The following is a 23,102-nucleotide window of genomic DNA, read 5'->3' as shown; positions in this document are numbered from 1 at the left end:
ACTCAGTGGGCACCAAAGCAAACTCTGTGGGAGGCAGGGCAAACTCAGTGGGCACCAAAGCAAACTCAGTGGGCAGCAGTGCAAACTCAGTGGGCAGCAGTGCAAACTCAGTGGGCAGCAGGGCAAACTCAGTGGGAAGCAGGACAAACTCAGTGGGCAGCAGGGCAAACTCAGTGGGCAGCAGGGCAAACTCAGTGGGCAGCAGGGCAAACTCAGTGGGCAGCAGGACAAACTCAGTGAGAAGCAGGGCAAACTCAGTGGGCACCAAAGCAAACTCTGTGGGCGGCAGGGCAAACTCAGTGTGCAGCAGGGCAAACTCAGTGGGCAGCAGGGCAAACTCAGTGTGCAGCAGGGCAAACTCAGTGGGCAGCAGGGCAAACTCAGTGGGCAGCAGGGCAAACTCAGTGGGCAGCAGGGCAAACTCAGTGGGCAGCAGGACAAATTCAGTGGGCAGCAGGACAAACTCAGTGGGCAGCAGGGCAAACTCAGTGGGAAGCAGGGCAAACTCAGTGGGAAGCAGGTCAAACTCAGTGGGAAGCAGGGCAAACTCAGTGGGCGGCAGGGCAAACTCAGTGGGCAGCAGGGCAAACTCAGTGGGCAGCAGGGCAAACTCAGTGGGCAGCAGGGCAAACTCAGTGGGCAGCAGGGCAAACTCAGTGGGAAGCTGGGCAAACTCAGTGGGAAGCAGGGCAAACTCAGTGGGAAGCAGGGCAAACTCAGTGGGAAGCAGGACAAACTCAGTGGGCACCAAAGCAAACTCAAGGTGCTCATGTTCAGTGATGAGAAAAATTACATCCTTTGACCAGAAGGTCTGTTCTATAGATTCAAATCAAATAATTAACAAAAAGTAATGAAATGGATAATTTAAATATACTGTATTTGTTCTATTATATTTTTACTTAAATGATAAGGTGTAGTGATAATGGTTGAAATAAGATCATATTTAAATAATCCCAGAGCTTGAGGTTTAGAGTTGAGAGCATTATCAACGTAGGAAATGAAGACGAGCACCAAAGCAAACTTTGTGGGCAGCCGGGCAAACTCATTAGGCACCAGGGCAAACTCAGTAGCAAGCAAGGCAAACTCAGTGGGAAGCAGGGCAAACTCAGTGTGGAGCAGGGCAAACTCAGTGTGGAGCAGGGCAAACTCAGTGGGAAGCAGGGCAAACTCAGTGGGCAGCAGGGCAAACTCAGTGGGAAGCAGGGCAAACTCAGTGTGGAGCAGGGCAAACTCAGTGTGGAGCAGGGCAAACTCAGTGGGAAGCAGGGCAAACTCAGTGGGCAGCAGGGCAAACTCAGTGGGAAGCAGGGCAAACTCAGTGGGAAGCAGGGCAAACTCAGTGGGCACCAAAGCAAACTTTGTGGGCAGCCGGGCAAACTCATTAGGCACCAGGGCAAACTCAGTGAGAAGCAGGGCAAACTCAGTGGGCACCAAAGCAAACTCTGTGGGCGGCAGGGCAAACTCATTAGGCACCAGGGCAAACTCAGTGGGAAGCAGGGCAAACTCAGTGGGAAGCAGGGCAAACTCAGTGGGAAGCAGGGCAAACTCAGTGTGGAGCAGGGCAAACTCAGTGGGAAGCAGGGCAAACTCAGTGGGAAGCAGGGCAAACTCAGTGGGCACAAAAGCAAACTGTGGGCGGCAGGGCAAACTCTGTGGGCGGCAGGGCAAACTCTGTGGGCAGCAGGGCAAACTCAGTGGGCACCAAAGCAAACTCAGTAGGCAGCAGGGCAAACTCAGTGGGCAGCAGGACAAACTCAGTGGGCAGCAGGACAAACTCAGTGGGCAGTAGGACAAACTCAGTGGGCAGCAGGGCAAACTCAGTGGGAAGCAGGGCAAACTCAGTGGGAAGCAGGGCAAACTCAGTGGGCAGCAGGACAAACTCAGTGGGCAGCAGGGCAAACTCAGTGGGCACCAAAGCAAACTCTGTTGGTGGCAGGGCAAACTCAGTGGGCGGCAGGGCAAACTCAGTGGGCGGCAGGGCAAACTCAGTGTGCGGCAGGGCAAACTCAGTGGGCCACAGGGCAAACTCAGTGGGCACCAGGGCAAACTCAGTGGGAAGCAGGGCAAACTCAGTGGGAAGCAGGGCAAACTCAGTGGGAAGCAGGGTAAACTCAGTGGGCACCAAAGCAAACTCTGTGGGAGGCAGGGCAAACTCAGTGGGCACCAAAGCAAACTCAGTGGGCAGCAGGGCAAACTCAGTGGGCAGCAGGGCAAACTCAGTGGGCAGCAGGGCAAACTCAGTGGGCAGCAGGGCAAACTCAGTGGGAAGCAGGACAAACTCAGTGGGCAGCAGGGCAAACTCAGTGAGAAGCAGGGCAAACTCAGTGAGAAGCAGGGCAAACTCAGTGGGCACCAAAGCAAACTCAGTGGGCAGCAGGGCAAACTCAGTGGGCAGCAGGGCAAACTCAGTGGGCAGCAGGGCAAACTCAGTGGGCACCAAAGCAAACTCAGTGGGCAGCAGGGCAAACTCAGTGGGCAGCAGGGCAAACTCAGTGGGAAGCAGGGCAAACTCAGTGGGCAGCAGGGCAAACTCAGTGGGAAGCAGGGCAAAGCAAACTCAAGGTGCTCATGTTCAGTGATGAGAAAAATTACATCCTTTGACCAGAAGGTCTGTTCTATAGATTCAAATCAAATAATTAACAAAAAGTAATGAAATGGATAATTTAAATATACTGTATTTGTTCTATTATATGTTTACTTAAATGATAAGGTGTAGTGATAATGGTTGAAATAAGATCATATTTAAATAATCCCAGAGCTTGAGGTTTAGCGTTGAGAGCATTATCAACGTAGGAAATGAAGACAGGCACCAAAGCAAACTTTGTGGGCAGCCGGGCAAACTCATTAGGCACCAGGGCAAACTCAGTGGCAAGCAGGGCAAACTCAGTGGGCACCAGGGCAAACTCAGTGGCAAGCAGGGCAAACTCAGTGGCAAGCAGGGCAAACTCAGTGGCAAGCAGGGCAAACTCAGTGGCAAGCAGGGCAAACTCAGTGGGAAGCAGGGCAAACTCAGTGGGCACCAAAGCAAACTCAGTGTGCAGCAGGGCAAACTCAGTGGGCAGCAGGGCAAACTCAGTGGGCAGCAGGGCAAACTCAGTGGGCAGCAGGGCAAACTCAGTGGGCAGCAGGGCAAACTCAGTGGGCAGCAGGACAAACTCAGTGGGCAGCAGGACAAACTCAGTGGGCAGCAGGACAAACTCAGTGGGCAGCAGGACAAATTCAGTGGGCAGCAGGACAAACTCAGTGGGCAGCAGGGCAAACTCAGTGGGAAGCAGGGCAAACTCAGTGGGAAGCAGGTCAAACTCAGTGGGAAGCAGGGCAAACTCAGTGGGAAGCAGGGTAAACTCAGTGGGCACCAAAGCAAACTCTGTGGGAGGCAGGGCAAACTCAGTGGGCACCAAAGCAAACTCAGTGGGCAGCAGGGCAAACTCAGTGGGCAGCAGGGCAAACTCAGTGGGCAGCAGGGCAAACTCAGTGGGCAGCAGGGCAAACTCAGTGGGAAGCAGGGCAAACTCAGTGGGAAGCAGGGCAAACTCAGTGGAAAGCAGGGCAAACTCAGTGTGGAGCAGGGCAAACTCAGTGGGAAGCAGGGCAAACTCAGTGGGCACAAAAGCAAACTGTGGGGAGCAGGGCAAACTCTGTGGGCGGCAGGGCAAACTCTATGGGCACCAAAGCAAACTCTGTTGGCGGCAGGGCAAACTCAGTGGGCGGCAGGGCAAACTCAGTGGGCGGCAGGGCAAACTCAGTGGGCAGCAGGGCAAACTCAGTGGGCAGCAGGGCAAACTCAGTGGGCAGCAGGGCAAACTCATTAGGCACCAGGGCAAACTCAGTGGGAAGCTGGGCAAACTCAGTGGGAAGCAGGGCAAACTCAGTGGGAAGCAGGGCAAACTCAGTGGGCACCAAAGCAAACTCAAGGTGCTCATGTTCAGTGATGAGAAAAATTACATCCTTTGACCAGAAGGTCTGTTCTATAGATTCAAATCAAATAATTAACAAAAAGTAATGAAATGGATAATTTAAATATACTGTATTTGTTCTATTATATGTTTACTTAAATGATAAGGTGTAGTGATAATGGTTGAAATAAGATCATATTTAAATAATCCCAGAGCTTGAGGTTTAGAGTTGAGAGCATTATCAACGTAGGAAATGAAGACGGGCACCAAAGCAAACTTTGTGGGCAGCCAGGCAAACTCATTAGGCACCAGGGCAAACTCAGTGGCAAGCAGGGCAAACTCAGTGGCAAGCAGGGCAAACTCAGTGGGCAGCAGGGCAAACTCAGTGGGCAGCAGGGCAAACTCAGTGGGAAGCAGGGCAAACTCAGTGGGAAGCAGGGCAAACTCAGTGGGAAGCAGGGTAAACTCAGTGGGCACCAAAGCAAACTCAGTGGGCACCAAAGCAAACTCTGTGGGAGGCAGGGCAAACTCAGTGGGCACCAAAGCAAACTCAGTGGGCAGCAGTGCAAACTCAGTGGGCAGCAGTGCAAACTCAGTGGGCAGCAGGGCAAACTCAGTGGGAAGCAGGACAAACTCAGTGGGCAGCAGGGCAAACTCAGTGGGCAGCAGGGCAAACTCAGTGGGCAGCAGGACAAACTCAGTGAGAAGCAGGGCAAACTCAGTGGGCACCAAAGCAAACTCTGTGGGCGGCAGGGCAAACTCAGTGTGCAGCAGGGCAAACTCAGTGGGCAGCAGGGCAAACTCAGTGTGCAGCAGGGCAAACTCAGTGGGCAGCAGGGCAAACTCAGTGGGCAGCAGGGCAAACTCAGTGGGCAGCAGGGCAAACTCAGTGGGCAGCAGGGCAAACTCAGTGGGCAGCAGGGCAAACTCAGTGGGCAGCAGGACAAACTCAGTGGGCAGCAGGGCAAACTCAGTGGGCAGCAGGGCAAACTCAGTGGGAAGCAGGGCAAACTCAGTGGGAAGCAGGGTAAACTCAGTGGGCACCAAAGCAAACTCTGTGGGAGGCAGGGCAAACTCTGTGGGCACCAAAGCAAACTCAGTGGGCAGCAGGGCAAACTCAGTGGGCAGCAGGGCAAACTCAGTGGGCAGCAGGGCAAACTCAGTGGGCACCAAAGCAAACTCAGTGGGCAGCAGGGCAAACTCAGTGGGCACCAAAGCAAACTCAGTGGGCACCAGGGCAAACTCAGTGGGCACCAGGGCAAACTCAGTGGAGAGCAGGGCAAACTCAGTGGGCACCAGGGCAAACTCAGTGGAGAGCAGGGCAAACTCAGTGGAGAGCAGGGCAAACTCAGTGGAGAGCAGGGCAAACTCAGTAGAGAGCAGGGCAAACTCAGTGGGCAGCAGGGCAAACTCAGTGGAGTGCAGGGCAAACTCAGTGGAGAGCAGGGCAAACTCAGTGGAGAGCAGGGCAAACTCAGTGGAGAGCAGGGCAAACTTAGTGGAGAGCAGGGCAAACTCAGTGGAGAGCAGGGCAAACTCAGTGGAGAGCAGGGCAAACTCAGTGGAGAGCAGGGCAAACTCAGTGGGAAGCAGGGCAAACTCAGTGGGAAGGAGGGCAAACTCAGTGGGAAGCAGGGCAAACTCAGTGGGCAGCAGGGCAAACTCAGTGGGCAGCATGGCAAACTCAGTGGGAAGCAGGGCAAACTCAGTGGGCAGCAGGACAAACTCAGTGGGCAGCAGGGCAAACTCAGTGGGCAGCAGGGCAAACTCAGTGGGCAGCAGGGCAAACTCAGTGGGCACCAAAGCAAACTCAGTGGGCAGCAGGGCAAACTCAGTGGGCAGCAGGGCAAACTCAGTGGGAAGCAGGGCAAACTCAGTGGGCAGCAGGGCAAACTCAGTGGGAAGCAGGGCAAATCAAACTCAAGGTGCTCATGTTCAGTGATGAGAAAAATTACATCCTTTGACCAGAAGGTCTGTTCTATAGATTCAAATCAAATAATTAACAAAAAGTAATGAAATGGATAATTTAAATATACTGTATTTGTTCTATTATATGTTTACTTAAATGATAAGGTGTAGTGATAATGGTTGAAATAAGATCATATTTAAATAATCCCAGAGCTTGAGGTTTAGCGTTGAGAGCATTATCAACGTAGGAAATGAAGACAGGCACCAAAGCAAACTTTGTGGGCAGCCGGGCAAACTCATTAGGCACCAGGGCAAACTCAGTGGCAAGCAGGGCAAACTCAGTGGGCACCAGGGCAAACTCAGTGGCAAGCAGGGCAAACTCAGTGGCAAGCAGGGCAAACTCAGTGGCAAGCAGGGCAAACTCAGTGGGAAGCAGGGCAAACTCAGTGGGAAGCAGGGCAAACTCAGTGGGCACCAAAGCAAACTCAGTGTGCAGCAGGGCAAACTCAGTGGGCAGCAGGGCAAACTCAGTGGGCAGCAGGGCAAACTCAGTGGGCAGCAGGGCAAACTCAGTGGGCAGCAGGGCAAACTCAGTGGGCAGCAGAACAAACTCAGTGGGCAGCAGAACAAACTCAGTGGGCAGCAGGACAAACTCAGTGGGCAGCAGGACAAATTCAGTGGGCAGCAGGACAAACTCAGTGGGCAGCAGGGCAAACTCAGTGGGAAGCAGGGCAAACTCAGTGGGAAGCAGGTCAAACTCAGTGGGAAGCAGGGCAAACTCAGTGGGAAGCAGGGTAAACTCAGTGGGCACCAAAGCAAACTCTGTGGGAGGCAGGGCAAACTCAGTGGGCACCAAAGCAAACTCAGTGGGCAGCAGGGCAAACTCAGTGGGCAGCAGGACAAACTCAGTGGGCAGCAGGGCAAACTCAGTGGGAAGCAGGGCAAACTCAGTGGGAAGCAGGGCAAACTCAGTGGAAAGCAGGGCAAACTCAGTGTGGAGCAGGGCAAACTCAGTGGGAAGCAGGGCAAACTCAGTGGGCACAAAAGCAAACTGTGGGGAGCAGGGCAAACTCTGTGGGCGGCAGGGCAAACTCTATGGGCACCAAAGCAAACTCTGTTGGCGGCAGGGCAAACTCAGTGGGCGGCAGGGCAAACTCAGTGGGCAGCAGGGCAAACTCAGTGGGCAGCAGGGCAAACTCAGTGGGCAGCAGGGCAAACTCATTAGGCACCAGGGCAAACTCAGTGGGAAGCTGGGCAAACTCAGTGGGAAGCAGGGCAAACTCAGTGGGAAGCAGGGCAAACTCAGTGGGCACCAAAGCAAACTCAAGGTGCTCATGTTCAGTGATGAGAAAAATTACATCCTTTGACCAGAAGGTCTGTTCTATAGATTCAAATCAAATAATTAACAAAAAGTAATGAAATGGATAATTTAAATATACTGTATTTGTTCTATTATATGTTTACTTAAATGATAAGGTGTAGTGATAATGGTTGAAATAAGATCATATTTAAATAATCCCAGAGCTTGAGGTTTAGAGTTGAGAGCATTATCAACGTAGGAAATGAAGACGGGCACCAAAGCAAACTTTGTGGGCAGCCAGGCAAACTCATTAGGCACCAGGGCAAACTCAGTGGCAAGCAGGGCAAACTCAGTGGCAAGCAGGGCAAACTCAGTGGGCAGCAGGGCAAACTCAGTGGGCAGCAGGGCAAACTCAGTGGGAAGCAGGGCAAACTCAGTGGGAAGCAGGGCAAACTCAGTGGGAAGCAGGGTAAACTCAGTGGGCACCAAAGCAAACTCTGTGGAAGGCAGGGCAAACTCAGTGGGCACCAAAGCAAACTCAGTGGGCAGCAGTGCAAACTCAGTGGGCAGCAGTGCAAACTCAGTGGGCAGCAGGGCAAACTCAGTGGGCAGCAGGGCAAACTCAGTGGGAAGCAGGACAAACTCAGTGGGCAGCAGGGCAAACTCAGTGGGCAGCAGGGCAAACTCAGTGGGCAGCAGGACAAACTCAGTGAGAAGCAGGGCAAACTCAGTGGGCACCAAAGCAAACTCTGTGGGCGGCAGGGCAAACTCAGTGTGCAGCAGGGCAAACTCAGTGGGCAGCAGGGCAAACTCAGTGTGCAGCAGGGCAAACTCAGTGGGCAGCAGGGCAAACTCAGTGGGCAGCAGGGCAAACTCAGTGGGCAGCAGGGCAAACTCAGTGGGCAGCAGGGCAAACTCAGTGGGCAGCAGGGCAAACTCAGTGGGCAGCAGGACAAACTCAGTGGGCAGCAGGGCAAACTCAGTGGGCAGCAGGGCAAACTCAGTGGGCAGCAGGGCAAACTCAGTGGGAAGCAGGGCAAACTCAGTGGGAAGCAGGGTAAACTCAGTGGGCACCAAAGCAAACTCTGTGGGAGGCAGGGCAAACTCTGTGGGCACCAAAGCAAACTCAGTGGGCAGCAGGGCAAACTCAGTGGGCAGCAGGGCAAACTCAGTGGGCAGCAGGGCAAACTCAGTGGGCACCAAAGCAAACTCAGTGGGCAGCAGGGCAAACTCAGTGGGCACCAAAGCAAACTCAGTGGGCACCAGGGCAAACTCAGTGGGCACCAGGGCAAACTCAGTGGAGAGCAGGGCAAACTCAGTGGGCACCAGGGCAAACTCAGTGGAGAGCAGGGCAAACTCAGTGGAGAGCAGGGCAAACTCAGTGGAGAGCAGGGCAAACTCAGTAGAGAGCAGGGCAAACTCAGTGGGCAGCAGGGCAAACTCAGTGGAGTGCAGGGCAAACTCAGTGGAGAGCAGGGCAAACTCAGTGGAGAGCAGGGCAAACTCAGTGGAGAGCAGGGCAAACTTAGTGGAGAGCAGGGCAAACTCAGTGGAGAGCAGGGCAAACTCAGTGGAGAGCAGGGCAAACTCAGTGGAGAGCAGGGCAAACTCAGTGGAGAGCAGGGAAAACTCAGTGGGAAGCAGGGCAAACTCAGTGGGAAGGAGGGCAAACTCAGTGGGAAGCAGGGCAAACTCAGTGGGCAGCAGGGCAAACTCAGTGGGCAGCAGGGCAAACTCAGTGGGAAGCAGGGCAAACTCAGTGGGCAGCAGGACAAACTCAGTGGGCAGCAGGACAAACTCAGTGGGCAGCAGGGCAAACTCAGTGGGCAGCAGGGCAAACTCAGTGGGCACCAAAGCAAACTCTGTGGGAGGCAGGGCAAACTCAGTGGGCACCAAAGCAAACTCAGTGGGAAGCAGGGTAAACTCAGTGGGCACCAAAGCAAACTCTGTGGGAGGCAGGGCAAACTCAGTGGGCAGCAGGGCAAACTCAGTGGGCAGCAGGGCAAACTCAGTGGGCAGCAGGGCAAACTCAGTGGGAAGCAGGGCAAACTCAGTGGGAAGCAGGGCAAACTCAGTGGGAAGCAGGGCAAACTCAGTGGAAAGCAGGGCAAACTCAGTGTGGAGCAGGGCAAACTCTGTGGGCGGCAGGGCAAACTCTGTGGGCGGCAGGGCAAACTCTGTGGGCGGCAGGGCAAACTCTGTGGGCACCAAAGCAAACTCTGTTGGCGGCAGGGCAAACTCAGTGTGCGGCAGGGCAAACTCAGTGGGCACCAGGGCAAACTCAGTGGGCGGCAGGGCAAACTCAGTGGGCAGCAGGGCAAACTCAGTGGGCAGCAGGGCAAACTCAGTGGGCAGCAGGGCAAACTCATTAGGCACCAGGGCAAACTCAGTGGGAAGCTGGGCAAACTCAGTGGGAAGCAGGACAAACTCAGTGGGCAGCAGGGCAAACTCAGTGGGCAGCAGGGCAAACTCAGTGGGAAGCAGGGCAAACTCAGTGGGAAGCAGGGTAAACTCAGTGGGCACCAAAGCAAACTCAGTGGGCAGCAGGGCAAACTCAGTGGGCAGCAGGACAAACTCAGTGGGCAGCAGGGCAAACTCAGTGGGAAGCAGGGCAAACTCAGTGGGAAGCAGGGCAAACTCAGTGGAAAGCAGGGCAAACTCAGTGGAAAGCAGGGCAAACTCAGTGTGGAGCAGGGCAAACTCAGTGGGAAGCAGGGCAAACTCAGTGGGCACAAAAGCAAACTGTGGGGAGCAGGGCAAACTCTGTGGGCGGCAGGGCAAACTCTATGGGCACCAAAGCAAACTCTGTTGGCGGCAGGGCAAACTCAGTGGGCGGCAGGGCAAACTCAGTGGGCGGCAGGGCAAACTCAGTGGGCAGCAGGGCAAACTCAGTGGGCAGCAGGGCAAACTCAGTGGGCAGCAGGGCAAACTCATTAGGCACCAGGGCAAACTCAGTGGGAAGCTGGGCAAACTCAGTGGGAAGCAGGGCAAACTCAGTGGGAAGCAGGGCAAACTCAGTGGGCACCAAAGCAAACTCAAGGTGCTCATGTTCAGTGATGAGAAAAATTACATCCTTTGACCAGAAGGTCTGTTCTATAGATTCAAATCAAATAATTAACAAAAAGTAATGAAATGGATAATTTAAATATACTGTATTTGTTCTATTATATGTTTACTTAAATGATAAGGTGTAGTGATAATGGTTGAAATAAGATCATATTTAAATAATCCCAGAGCTTGAGGTTTAGAGTTGAGAGCATTATCAACGTAGGAAATGAAGACGGGCACCAAAGCAAACTTTGTGGGCAGCCAGGCAAACTCATTAGGCACCAGGGCAAACTCAGTGGCAAGCAGGGCAAACTCAGTGGCAAGCAGGGCAAACTCAGTGGGCAGCAGGGCAAACTCAGTGGGCAGCAGGGCAAACTCAGTGGGAAGCAGGGCAAACTCAGTGGGAAGCAGGGCAAACTCAGTGGGAAGCAGGGTAAACTCAGTGGGCACCAAAGCAAACTCAGTGGGCACCAAAGCAAACTCTGTGGGAGGCAGGGCAAACTCAGTGGGCACCAAAGCAAACTCAGTGGGCAGCAGTGCAAACTCAGTGGGCAGCAGTGCAAACTCAGTGGGCAGCAGGGCAAACTCAGTGGGAAGCAGGACAAACTCAGTGGGCAGCAGGGCAAACTCAGTGGGCAGCAGGGCAAACTCAGTGGGCAGCAGGGCAAACTCAGTGGGCAGCAGGACAAACTCAGTGAGAAGCAGGGCAAACTCAGTGGGCACCAAAGCAAACTCTGTGGGCGGCAGGGCAAACTCAGTGTGCAGCAGGGCAAACTCAGTGGGCAGCAGGGCAAACTCAGTGTGCAGCAGGGCAAACTCAGTGGGCAGCAGGGCAAACTCAGTGGGCAGCAGGGCAAACTCAGTGGGCAGCAGGGCAAACTCAGTGGGCAGCAGGGCAAACTCAGTGGGCAGCAGGGCAAACTCAGTGGGCAGCAGGACAAACTCAGTGGGCAGCAGGGCAAACTCAGCGGGCAGCAGGGCAAACTCAGTGGGAAGCAGGGCAAACTCAGTGGGAAGCAGGGTAAACTCAGTGGGCACCAAAGCAAACTCTGTGGGAGGCAGGGCAAACTCTGTGGGCACCAAAGCAAACTCAGTGGGCAGCAGGGCAAACTCAGTGGGCAGCAGGGCAAACTCAGTGGGCAGCAGGGCAAACTCAGTGGGCAGCAGGGCAAACTCAGTGGGCACCAAAGCAAACTCAGTGGGCACCAGGGCAAACTCAGTGGGCACCAGGGCAAACTCAGTGGAGAGCAGGGCAAACTCAGTGGGCACCAGGGCAAACTCAGTGGAGAGCAGGGCAAACTCAGTGGAGAGCAGGGCAAACTCAGTGGGCACCAGGGCAAACTCAGTGGAGAGCAGGGCAAACTCAGTGGAGAGCAGGGCAAACTCAGTGGAGAGCAGGGCAAACTCAGTAGAGAGCAGGGCAAACTCAGTGGGCAGCAGGGAAACTCAGTGGAGTGCAGGGCAAACTCAGTGGAGAGCAGGGCAAACTCAGTGGAGAGCAGGGCAAACTCAGTGGAGAGCAGGGCAAACTTAGTGGAGAGCAGGGCAAACTCAGTGGAGAGCAGGGCAAACTCAGTGGAGAGCAGGGCAAACTCAGTGGAGAGCAGGGCAAACTCAGTGGAGAGCAGGGAAAACTCAGTGGGAAGCAGGGCAAACTCAGTGGGAAGGAGGGCAAACTCAGTGGGAAGCAGGGCAAACTCAGTGGGCAGCAGGGCAAACTCAGTGGGCAGCAGGGCAAACTCAGTGGGAAGCAGGGCAAACTCAGTGGGCAGCAGGACAAACTCAGTGGGCAGCAGGACAAACTCAGTGGGCAGCAGGGCAAACTCAGTGGGCAGCAGGGCAAACTCAATGGGCAGCAGGGCAAACTCAGTGGGCACCAAAGCAAACTCAGTGGGCAGCAGGGCAAACTCAGTGGGCAGCAGGGCAAACTCAGTGGGAAGCAGGGCAAACTCAGTGGGCAGCAGGGCAAACTCAGTGGGAAGCAGGGCAAAGCAAACTCAAGGTGCTCATGTTCAGTGATGAGAAAAATTACATCCTTTGACCAGAAGGTCTGTTCTATAGATTCAAATCAAATAATTAACAAAAAGTAATGAAATGGATAATTTAAATATACTGTATTTGTTCTATTATATGTTTACTTAAATGATAAGGTGTAGTGATAATGGTTGAAATAAGATCATATTTAAATAATCCCAGAGCTTGAGGTTTAGCGTTGAGAGCATTATCAACGTAGGAAATGAAGACAGGCACCAAAGCAAACTTTGTGGGCAGCCGGGCAAACTCATTAGGCACCAGGGCAAACTCAGTGGCAAGCAGGGCAAACTCAGTGGGCACCAGGGCAAACTCAGTGGCAAGCAGGGCAAACTCAGTGGCAAGCAGGGCAAACTCAGTGGCAAGCAGGGCAAACTCAGTGGCAAGCAGGGCAAACTCAGTGGGAAGCAGGGCAAACTCAGTGGGCACCAAAGCAAACTCAGTGTGCAGCAGGGCAAACTCAGTGGGCAGCAGGACAAACTCAGTGGGCAGCAGGGCAAACTCAGTGGGCAGCAGGGCAAACTCAGTGGGCAGCAGGGCAAACTCAGTGGGCAGCAGAACAAACTCAGTGGGCAGCAGGACAAACTCAGTGGGCAGCAGGACAAACTCAGTGGGCAGCAGGACAAATTCAGTGGGCAGCAGGACAAACTCAGTGGGCAGCAGGGCAAACTCAGTGGGAAGCAGGGCAAACTCAGTGGGAAGCAGGTCAAACTCAGTGGGAAGCAGGGCAAACTCAGTGGGAAGCAGGGTAAACTCAGTGGGCACCAAAGCAAACTCTGTGGGAGGCAGGGCAAACTCAGTGGGCACCAAAGCAAACTCAGTGGGCAGCAGGGCAAACTCAGTGGGCAGCAGGACAAACTCAGTGGGCAGCAGGGCAAACTCAGTGGGAAGCAGGGCAAACTCAGTGGGAAGCAGGGCAAACTCAGTGGAAAGCAGGGCAAACTCAGTGTGGAGCAGGGCAAACTCAGTGGGAAGCAGGGCAAACTCAGTGGGCACAAAAACAAACTGTGGGGAGCAGGGCAAACTCTGTGGGCGGCAGGGCAAACTCTATGGGCACCAAAGCAAACTCTGTTGGCGGCAGGGCAAACTCAGTGGGCGGCAGGGCAAACTCAGTGGGCGGCAGGGCAAACTCAGTGGGCAGCAGGGCAAACTCAGTGGGCAGCAGGGCAAACTCAGTGGGCAGCAGGGCAAACTCATTAGGCACCAGGGCAAACTCAGTGGGAAGCTGGGCAAACTCAGTGGGAAGCAGGGCAAACTCAGTGGGAAGCAGGGCAAACTCAGTGGGCACCAAAGCAAACTCAAGGTGCTCATGTTCAGTGATGAGAAAAATTACATCCTTTGACCAGAAGGTCTGTTCTGTAGATTCAAATCAAATAATTAACAAAAAGTAATGAAATGGATAATTTAAATATACTGTATTTGTTCTATTATATGTTTACTTAAATGATAAGGTGTAGTGATAATGGTTGAAATAAGATCATATTTAAATAATCCCAGAGCTTGAGGTTTAGAGTTGAGAGCATTATCAACGTAGGAAATGAAGACGGGCACCAAAGCAAACTTTGTGGGCAGCCAGGCAAACTCATTAGGCACCAGGGCAAACTCAGTGGCAAGCAGGGCAAACTCAGTGGCAAGCAGGGCAAACTCAGTGGCAAGCAGGGCAAACTCAGTGGGCAGCAGGGCAAACTCAGTGGGCAGCAGGGCAAACTCAGTGGGAAGCAGGGCAAACTCAGTGGGAAGCAGGGCAAACTCAGTGGGAAGCAGGGTAAACTCAGTGGGCACCAAAGCAAACTCTGTGGAAGGCAGGGCAAACTCAGTGGGCACCAAAGCAAACTCAGTGGGCAGCAGTGCAAACTCAGTGGGCAGCAGTGCAAACTCAGTGGGCAGCAGGGCAAACTCAGTGGGCAGCAGGGCAAACTCAGTGGGAAGCAGGACAAACTCAGTGGGCAGCAGGGCAAACTCAGTGGGCAGCAGGGCAAACTCAGTGGGCAGCAGGACAAACTCAGTGAGAAGCAGGGCAAACTCAGTGGGCACCAAAGCAAACTCTGTGGGCGGCAGGGCAAACTCAGTGTGCAGCAGGGAAAACTCAGTGGGCAGCAGGGCAAACTCAGTGTGCAGCAGGGCAAACTCAGTGGGCAGCAGGGCAAACTCAGTGGGCAGCAGGGCAAACTCAGTGGGCAGCAGGGCAAACTCAGTGGGCAGCAGGGCAAACTCAGTGGGCAGCAGGGCAAACTCAGTGGGCAGCAGGACAAACTCAGTGGGCAGCAGGGCAAACTCAGTGGGCAGCAGGGCAAACTCAGTGGGAAGCAGGGCAAACTCAGTGGGAAGCAGGGTAAACTCAGTGGGCACCAAAGCAAACTCTGTGGGAGGCAGGGCAAACTCTGTGGGCACCAAAGCAAACTCAGTGGGCAGCAGGGCAAACTCAGTGGGCAGCAGGGCAAACTCAGTGGGCAGCAGGGCAAACTCAGTGGGCACCAAAGCAAACTCAGTGGGCAGCAGGGCAAACTCAGTGGGCACCAAAGCAAACTCAGTGGGCACCAAGGCAAACTCAGTGGGCACCAGGGCAAACTCAGTGGAGAGCAGGGCAAACTCAGTGGGCACCAGGGCAAACTCAGTGGAGAGCAGGGCAAACTCAGTGGAGAGCAGGGCAAACTCAGTGGAGAGCAGGGCAAACTCAGTAGAGAGCAGGGCAAACTCAGTGGGCAGCAGGGCAAACTCAGTGGAGTGCAGGGCAAACTCAGTGGAGAGCAGGGCAAACTCAGTGGAGAGCAGGGCAAACTCAGTGGAGAGCAGGGCAAACTTAGTGGAGAGCAGGGCAAACTCAGTGGAGAGCAGGGCAAACTCAGTGGAGAGCAGGGCAAACTCAGTGGAGAGCAGGGCAAACTCAGTGGAGAGCAGGGCAAACTCAGTGGAGAGCAGGGAAAACTCAGTGGAGAGCAGGGCAAACTCAGTGGGAAGGAGGGCAAACTCAGTGGGAAGCAGGGCAAACTCAGTGGGCAGCAGGGCAAACTCAGTGGGCAGCAGGGCAAACTCAGTGGGAAGCAGGGCAAACTCAGTGGGCAGCAGGACAAACTCAGTGGGCAGCAGGACAAACTCAGTGGGCAGCAGGGCAAACTCAGTGGGCAGCAGGGCAAACTCAGTGGGCACCAAAGCAAACTCTGTGGGAGGCAGGGCAAACTCAGTGGGCACCAAAGCAAACTCAGTGGGAAGCAGGGTAAACTCAGTGGGCACCAAAGCAAACTCTGTGGGAGGCAGGGCAAACTCAGTGGGCAGCAGGGCAAACTCAGTGGGCAGCAGGGCAAACTCAGTGGGCAGCAGGGCAAACTCAGTGGGAAGCAGGGCAAACTCAGTGGGAAGCAGGGCAAACTCAGTGGGAAGCAGGGCAAACTCAGTGGAAAGCAGGGCAAACTCAGTGGAAAGCAGGGCAAACTCAGTGTGGAGCAGGGCAAACTCTGTGGGCGGCAGGGCAAACTCTGTGGGCACCAAAGCAAACTCTGTTGGCGGCAGGGCAAACTCAGTGTGCGGCAGGGCAAACTCAGTGGGCACCAGGGCAAACTCAGTGGGCGGCAGGGCAAACTCAGTGGGCAGCAGGGCAAACTCAGTGGGCAGCAGGGCAAACTCAGTGGGCAGCAGGGCAAACTCATTAGGCACCAGGGCAAACTCAGTGGGAAGCTGGGCAAACTCAGTGGGAAGCAGGACAAACTCAGTGGGCAGCAGGGCAAACTCAGTGGGCAGCAGGGCAAACTCAGTGGGAAGCAGGGCAAACTCAGTGGGAAGCAGGGTAAACTCAGTGGGCACCAAAGCAAACTCTGTGGGAGGCAGGGCAAACTCTGTGGGCAGCAGGGCAAACTCAGTGGAGAGCAGGGCAAACTCAGTGGGAAGCAGGGCAAACTCAGTGGGAAGCAGGGCAAACTCAGTGGAGAGCAGGGCAAACTCAGTGGAGAGCAGGGCAAACTCAGTGGAGAGCAGGGCAAACTCAGTGGAGAGCAGGGCAAACTCAGTGGAGAGCAGGGCAAACTCAGTGGAGAGCAGGGCAAACTCAGTGGAGAGCAGGGTAAACTCAGTGGGAAGCAGGGCAAACTCAGTGGGAAGCAGGGCAAACTCAGTGGGCAGCAGGGCAAACTCAGTGGGCACCAAAGCAAACTCAGTAGAATAATGCTAATTACATCCTTAATGAAATCTGACATTTCAGTTTTGGTAATTGCTGTTTTAAAGCTTTTTAAAATAAACTACAATTAAACTACACATATAATGCAATAATAGATTTCAAATAAACAACAACTAAATCACACTGAAAATATAGCACAACAATACATTAATTGATTTTCACCTTTACTTTTCTTATTTTGTAGGCTTTTTGTATGTAATTTAATAAACCAAGTAGACATTGTTTGTTAGTTGTGTTTAAACTGTGTATAAATTTATCTTTGTTGTTGTAATTTTTGAAATTTGGATTGCAGAATAGACTATATAAATCTTGTCTATTTTCTGTACAGAGATCACACTCAGTGATGAAATGGATTTCATCCTCAATCATGTTATATTTGTCACATTTCCTGTCCTGAATTTTTGTTTTTGGTTTTGTGTGTCTACCCACTTCTATGTATAGTTGGTGGCAGCTAATTCTGAATTTGCTCATTGTTTGAACCGCTTGCTTATCAGTTAAAATAATATTCCTGTTTAATGTCTTTTTTGAATAAACAGTAAGTCCTCAGTTTAGATTCTGTTCTTTGCATGTCTATGTTCCATTTGTTAGTGCAGTACTTTGCTGCCATTTTGTTGAAGTTTTGTTTTGTAATATCCATATGGATTTGATGTTCATTCACTATTTTGTTGAGTTTTGTTAGCCAGTAATCATTTTCTTTGTTTGTTTCCATTTCCTTCATAGCATTGAAAGCTATGTTGTCTTTCTTCAATCACAGTCCCTCAACTTCCGGTTAGGAAACGCTATTGTTCTAAGGTGTGAATCGCCGGAGCTCAGTGTACAGTGGGTGTTTCGCTTGTGGAGAGAGAGCGGTGACGTCATAGCATTATCTTGGAGCTCGTTCGAAGCACATCTGTCCAGTGTTAAGTCTACAAATATTGCGTGTTTTTAATCAAAGTCGGTAAATTTTATTTAAAGTTACAAATCTCTGTGTGATCATATCGGTTTTGGGAAAAAGCACATGTAGTTTAAAATCTATGTTCATTATAAATAACGAAAAAAAAGAGATTTTGATTTCAAACTGTAGCTTCCATGTTCATTCATTATTACTGTATGCGTTACGGCAATAGTACCACGAAAGTTTCAACCCTGGTGAATCGCGTTACCACACCCAAAACAATCAATTTGTTATTTGATACTTTAATTTACGAACAATATTTTTTACTTTGTGCATAAGTGCCGGTAAGATGTTCATTTCAGTCATTCATTTTCCATTTGATTTTGCCATAGATGGCTGTTTGGTGTCGCTAACAGAAAATGTTATTCCGTGAGAAATAGGAACTACCGATGGAATTAATTGTAGCTTTAAGATAACCAAACCGTTTATATTGTCATATGACCCATTCTAATCATATTTGATAACAGTATGTCACGTTACTCGGTACATGTTCTCGGCAGAATTTTTGTTTTCAAGATGGCGATACCTACTTTTGTCGCCGTTATGCTGAAAGTATCTGATTGTATCGACCTTCGTATATGCACATTTCGGCTTAAACTATCATATAGTTAGTACAATATGAAGGTTAGATATCCCAAAAAATGGCAAATATTATTTCCATTGCTGTTCTCTTATTTTTTCATTCGTTTTTTTCCAGTTAAAATTCAGTCTTGTTTGAGGTAAGGTGTCAACTTGAAGCCATACACGACGACGGTGGTGGTGACGATGCATATATCCTGCATCTAAATACTGGGATTCTTCTTCCATTATGTCATCCCAATTAATATCACTGTCGACAAAATCTTCGTGTTTTCCCGCATTTCGTTAAAATAAAATGCTCAAAAGTCAGAAAGTTGAAACTTTCACAGCAGTGAAACATGAAAATAAAGTTGTGTACACCTGCGCAGAAATGAATTGCGAGGTATTCTGGGTGAAAATGATGTCATACTATATGCTAATGATGTCATACTATATGCTAATGATGTCATACTATATGCTAATGATGTCATACTATATGCTAATGATGTCATACTATATGCTAATGATGTCATACTATATGCTAATGATGTCATACTATATGCTAATGATGTCATACTATATGCTAATGATGTCATACTATATGCTAATGATGTCATACTATATGCTAATGATGTCATACTATATGCTAATTTTATGTTGATGTAGACAGTGTGGGGATTACCAGTAAGCTAATTTTACTAACGCGAAACGCATTGTGACAATAGACCTCGGAGCATTTCCTAACCAGGTGTGGAGGGACTGTGCTTCAATGTAATTAAATGTTTGTACATAGTTATTGCCTTATAGTATAGTAAGTGTAACAATGGTAATCGACCAGTATCCATTCTTACTGCAATGTTGCTTGATCTGTTATTCACATTTAGAATGTGCCTACAGAATCTGAGGTGGACTTTTTCAGTTTCTGTCTTGTCCAGTTTTTGTTCGTACATACTCATACATATACATGTACTGCTGTAGAACAGTTGCCATTTGAATGCCATCATTTACCAGCAAAGACATTGATACAACACTAATATAAATGCTCTAAAAGTTACTATAATGTTAATGATTTTACTGTTCAGTTGAAGCAGACTTCACTATTTAGACAGAATTTCTTTTTTACAGTTGATTCATCAACTTACTTCTGAAAAACTTTGCCAAAGACAGCATTAGACCAATACCATGCAATGTGCCGCCAAGGTTCTTAGCATCTTTGCCTTTTCTAAATGGTATAGAAAACACCACAGCTTCTGTACCAGCCACCTTAGGGGCTCGCAGTATACCATACACATTGGTACCCGATATCAGCTATTGATGGACAAAGAGATAATACATGAATGTACATTGTTATGTAGTTTTCAAAAAACAATAGGCACAAAATCAAATTCACAATAAGACAGTAGGAATTGAAACAGTTTTTCTTGACAATAAATTATAACAATTCTTTTAATGTAATAATCAGAATCACCGTCAGTGTTTTCTTACATGAAAATATTACATTGATTGTGTACTAGCTACTGTAAAATACTTTATTTTAAGTGTCCCAGAATGCAAAGTATGTCTCCCGTGACCTGATAGGTCATAATCAAATACAGTGAGTAATCTGATGTTTACACTCTGAATTCACACAACGTTGTGAGTTCTTTTACTAGAAAAAACCAAATAAATTGTACCAGGAAGTGACTCCTAGCATGGAACGTACTAACGGAAGGAGCCACGACGCCAATCAAGTAGCCACTTAAGCCTCTTAACTGGCTTATTTCCTTTTGTTTCAACCCAAATTAATCCTGATAAGGACATTGTTTATCTCATCTTTGATGTCTATGATAGTTTGCGATTGTTTACACAAGTACCATTTTTTTTAATGTGACTATTAAATATACGCGCATTATGAAACTACGATCATTACACATGCGCACTGGGTTTGTTTAGGTGTGAAAGGTCAAAATACGTATTTCATAACCGGAATTTCAACAGATGAACGTTTAACTTCACAAATTTCACATGTTTTAATTAATAGCAACTGTAACTAGAACAAGATTTTGAGTGCCTACAACAACAATTCCTAAGGACTCCTAAAAAATATTATCACAGAGAAAGTGTCTAGGCATGCTCTTCTTTCGATACTATCTTTTCTGTTGGTGTTCGCCGTTGTCCGGTGGTAAAAAATTTTGACAGTTTCGGGTGCCAAACCCACGCACTGAGTAATGCAATCGTCACAAGTAATCATTGATTAAGTCTCATTACCATTACAAATACAAAATTCACGATATTTCATCAGTTCTTCTTCAATCAATGTTATATCTGACAATTTTCCATTGAAGTTCGCCAAAATCTCCGGAAATAACAGCATTCAAACTAGACGTAACCCATTGTACGAAGGTGCTAAAAGCTAACAAGAACAATGGCAAGTTGTGCCGGACAAACCCTAGGAGCTTGCCCGCCCGGTACTATGTAGATTTCAACGGCAGAGCTTACCGAGACTCGGGAGGAACTGGCACAACGAAACCATGGAAGCAAAGTAATAAATAGCACATTATAATCAGGTGTCAAGACGTTAAGACGGCAAATAAAAAGTTCAATCTCTTTGGCTACAACAAATTATGAATTTTTATAAACCCATAAAATAAATAAAATAAATAAATAAAACGAACCTAACCTAATGTGAATGCAGTATGGAATGCGAGTACGTATATTTCAGAAGTGTAGCTGGAGACAGTCATTGGAAATTGTCCACGTAGCGAATAGTTCGTTACACAATGGGCGAAGGTGTCAAACTCACCAATTTCTTCAGGCTTTCATTGCCGACCACTGGAACAGTCCATGCCAATAAGAGTTAACACATGCAGAAGACGATGATAACAATATCTTAGCAATCGTTCTCTTAGCACTCCACAGCAAGTTAGTGTTCAAGGCTTGACCGGGACTCCATTCAGGTGAGGTGTTCACACCACCACAACATGAGATTGAAAAGACCACGGGCTGTGTTAATTATGAGCCTTTAGAGGTCTGAATATGCATAAGTTTCCAATTAACAGACATCACTGTAACACGCCCTCTCAGCCCATTAATAGTTAATTGTCACTTTCGTTTAACACCTTGTAATCAGTCTTTTACATGATGAAACCACGGCAATCTTCTTCTGGTTTTCCAGTTGTAGATATCCGGTAAAGTTCTTTACAATTAATAAATGTCCAAACCATTAAGCCATATTTTATTTCCATTTGTACAGTATTATTAACGTAGTGTATGTGTAAGAAAATAATCTAGTTTAGCTGTCACCCCTACACTAATCATTAATTAAAAATATTACAAGAGTCGGCAGAGCCATCTCGATGCCGGGAAAATACGAGTATTTAAAGGTGTGTTTTGGAGCAATGGATTGGCGAACAGGCAGAAAAGCAATTTTAAAGACTTTGACTTTGTTTTAATGAAAACTTGAAGTATACATGAGGGTACGTATTATTATTTATTTATTTTGGAAACTTAATTTTTAACTGAAGGAATCAAACTAAATTAAATAATCATGCTAGAAATGACTACTGTTCAACTCCGGACGTTTAATTGTACTTAGCATATGTTACTATGACAATCAACCAATTCGAGAAAAACAGTCGACAATGACTAAATGCATGGTCACAGCCAAATCGCTGTTTAATTGAAATAAAAAAAATCAAAGAAAACAGAGAACTCTAAGACAGGAAGAGAAACACCAGTGACGTACTCGAACAACAGGCATTATGGCAGCCATGTTTGTTTCACCTCGATCAATACAGTATTACCCACGATGCACTATTCTCATAAGCGTGGGTATGTGGAAGTTCATAGCCAAGCGTATTGCGGTCAAGAACAAGGTAAGAAATTACGTGATGAGACCAACCCGACTTGCCGTCGATTTCTGGTGCGTTTCATACAAAAAAATCGATACAAACTACACCGCCGAGTGTAGTAGACATAATCCCGATGGCAATAGGAAGTTCGAAGGAAGCTAATACAGTTGAGTTATAATAGACGAAGTAAATGGAAATCACTTTTCAGTCCCTGTTGAGGCACAACGTATTTAAATGAGTTGGTAAAGGCAGGGAGTTGCGTGAATAAATTAAGAACAGAAGTCGGGATGCGACAATGTAGCAAGACTCCTTCACTTTGTCACTAAGTTAAATGCTCTGAATTTAATGTTTCTAACTAGACTGGAAAAGTCAGGACTTCTTTTTTGGTTTAAAAGAAAAAATATAATTATTGTCAATTTGGTCTTTTAAGCGTGATCGCGAAAACTAGCGTGACCGCAAAAGGAATCTGAAATCTTCGCAGCGAATGGAGAACATGTTTTTTTTTAAATTAAAAATTACACCTATGTTCGAAAAAAATCGCCCAACTGTGGCCAGTCTAGTTTCTAACCACTCTCGACACTTACTGGCGCTAATTGACCTACTGGGAGATGCAAGAATGGTATCAGTAGGTCCCGGGCTGTGTTTCGTGGGACTCGTAAACAAGAGACGATGGCAACTCCACGTTGTGGCAGATTTATTACACACTACTACAGTTCGACTAAAGTTTACAAACACCACACAAAGTTCCCCAAATTCAAAAGGGATTTTTAAATGCAGCGGGAAACACAAGATGAACAATTGTGCATACTTAGATGATGACTCCACGCTATACAAAACGATATATAAAATGGAAATTTAAACTTTGCTTGCAGATATTCCCGGGTCAGATTTACATAATACTACAGTTCAATAACACGGCCAGTCACATAAAATCCATCAAAAGGGAACTGCAAGTCGTATAATGCCAAAACAGTACTATGATTTCACAACTTTCAAAATATGTTTGCTTTTATCGATGTCCACTGTACAACAGTTTAATGCCTTCAAGTTCGCAAGAACACAAAGCCTAAACTATCAGAAATTCGTAACACATAATTCGAGTGATGGTATAACACAATAACTCATTATTTGTAAATTCAATCCATTGAAAAATATAAAAAACATTTTTATAAACAAATGTTATTATATAAGTACACTTTGAAAAGAAACAAGATTCATATTAAACATAAATCTATTTGAATACATTCTCACTACAAATTATACAGTACTTATTTTCTAATGGAGTTTCTTCACACCACAAACTATTGGAATCGTGCAAACGTGTGAGTACTTCGATGACACATTTTATAGCTACGCCCAAAATAGTCCATCATTTATTGCGCAACTGTGACCACATGACATCCACAAATTTCCATAAAATCTCCATGAA

At 48.8% G+C, this 23,102-nt stretch overlaps 1 protein-coding gene across 2 annotated transcripts in view; it reads right to left on the bottom strand.

Annotated features, from left to right (window-relative positions):
* The window catches only part of LOC102801754 (GPI-anchor transamidase component GPAA1-like), a 48,889-nt gene that overhangs the window by 19,843 nt on the left and 5,944 nt on the right, over positions 1-23,102 (bottom strand). For both annotated transcript variants that reach the window (XM_085499927.1, XM_085499928.1), the window contains exon 5: positions 18,986-19,151. In XM_085499927.1, the coding sequence (XP_085356053.1) occupies positions 18,986-19,151 (166 nt within the window). The remainder of the gene's footprint in view (positions 1-18,985; positions 19,152-23,102) is intronic.

This window comes from Saccoglossus kowalevskii, chromosome 6 (assembly GCF_978046115.1).
Source record: "Saccoglossus kowalevskii chromosome 6, keSacKowa6.1, whole genome shotgun sequence".
Classification (NCBI taxonomy): Eukaryota; Metazoa; Hemichordata; class Enteropneusta; family Harrimaniidae; genus Saccoglossus; species Saccoglossus kowalevskii.
This window is presented reverse-complemented; position numbering and strand designations above follow the sequence as displayed.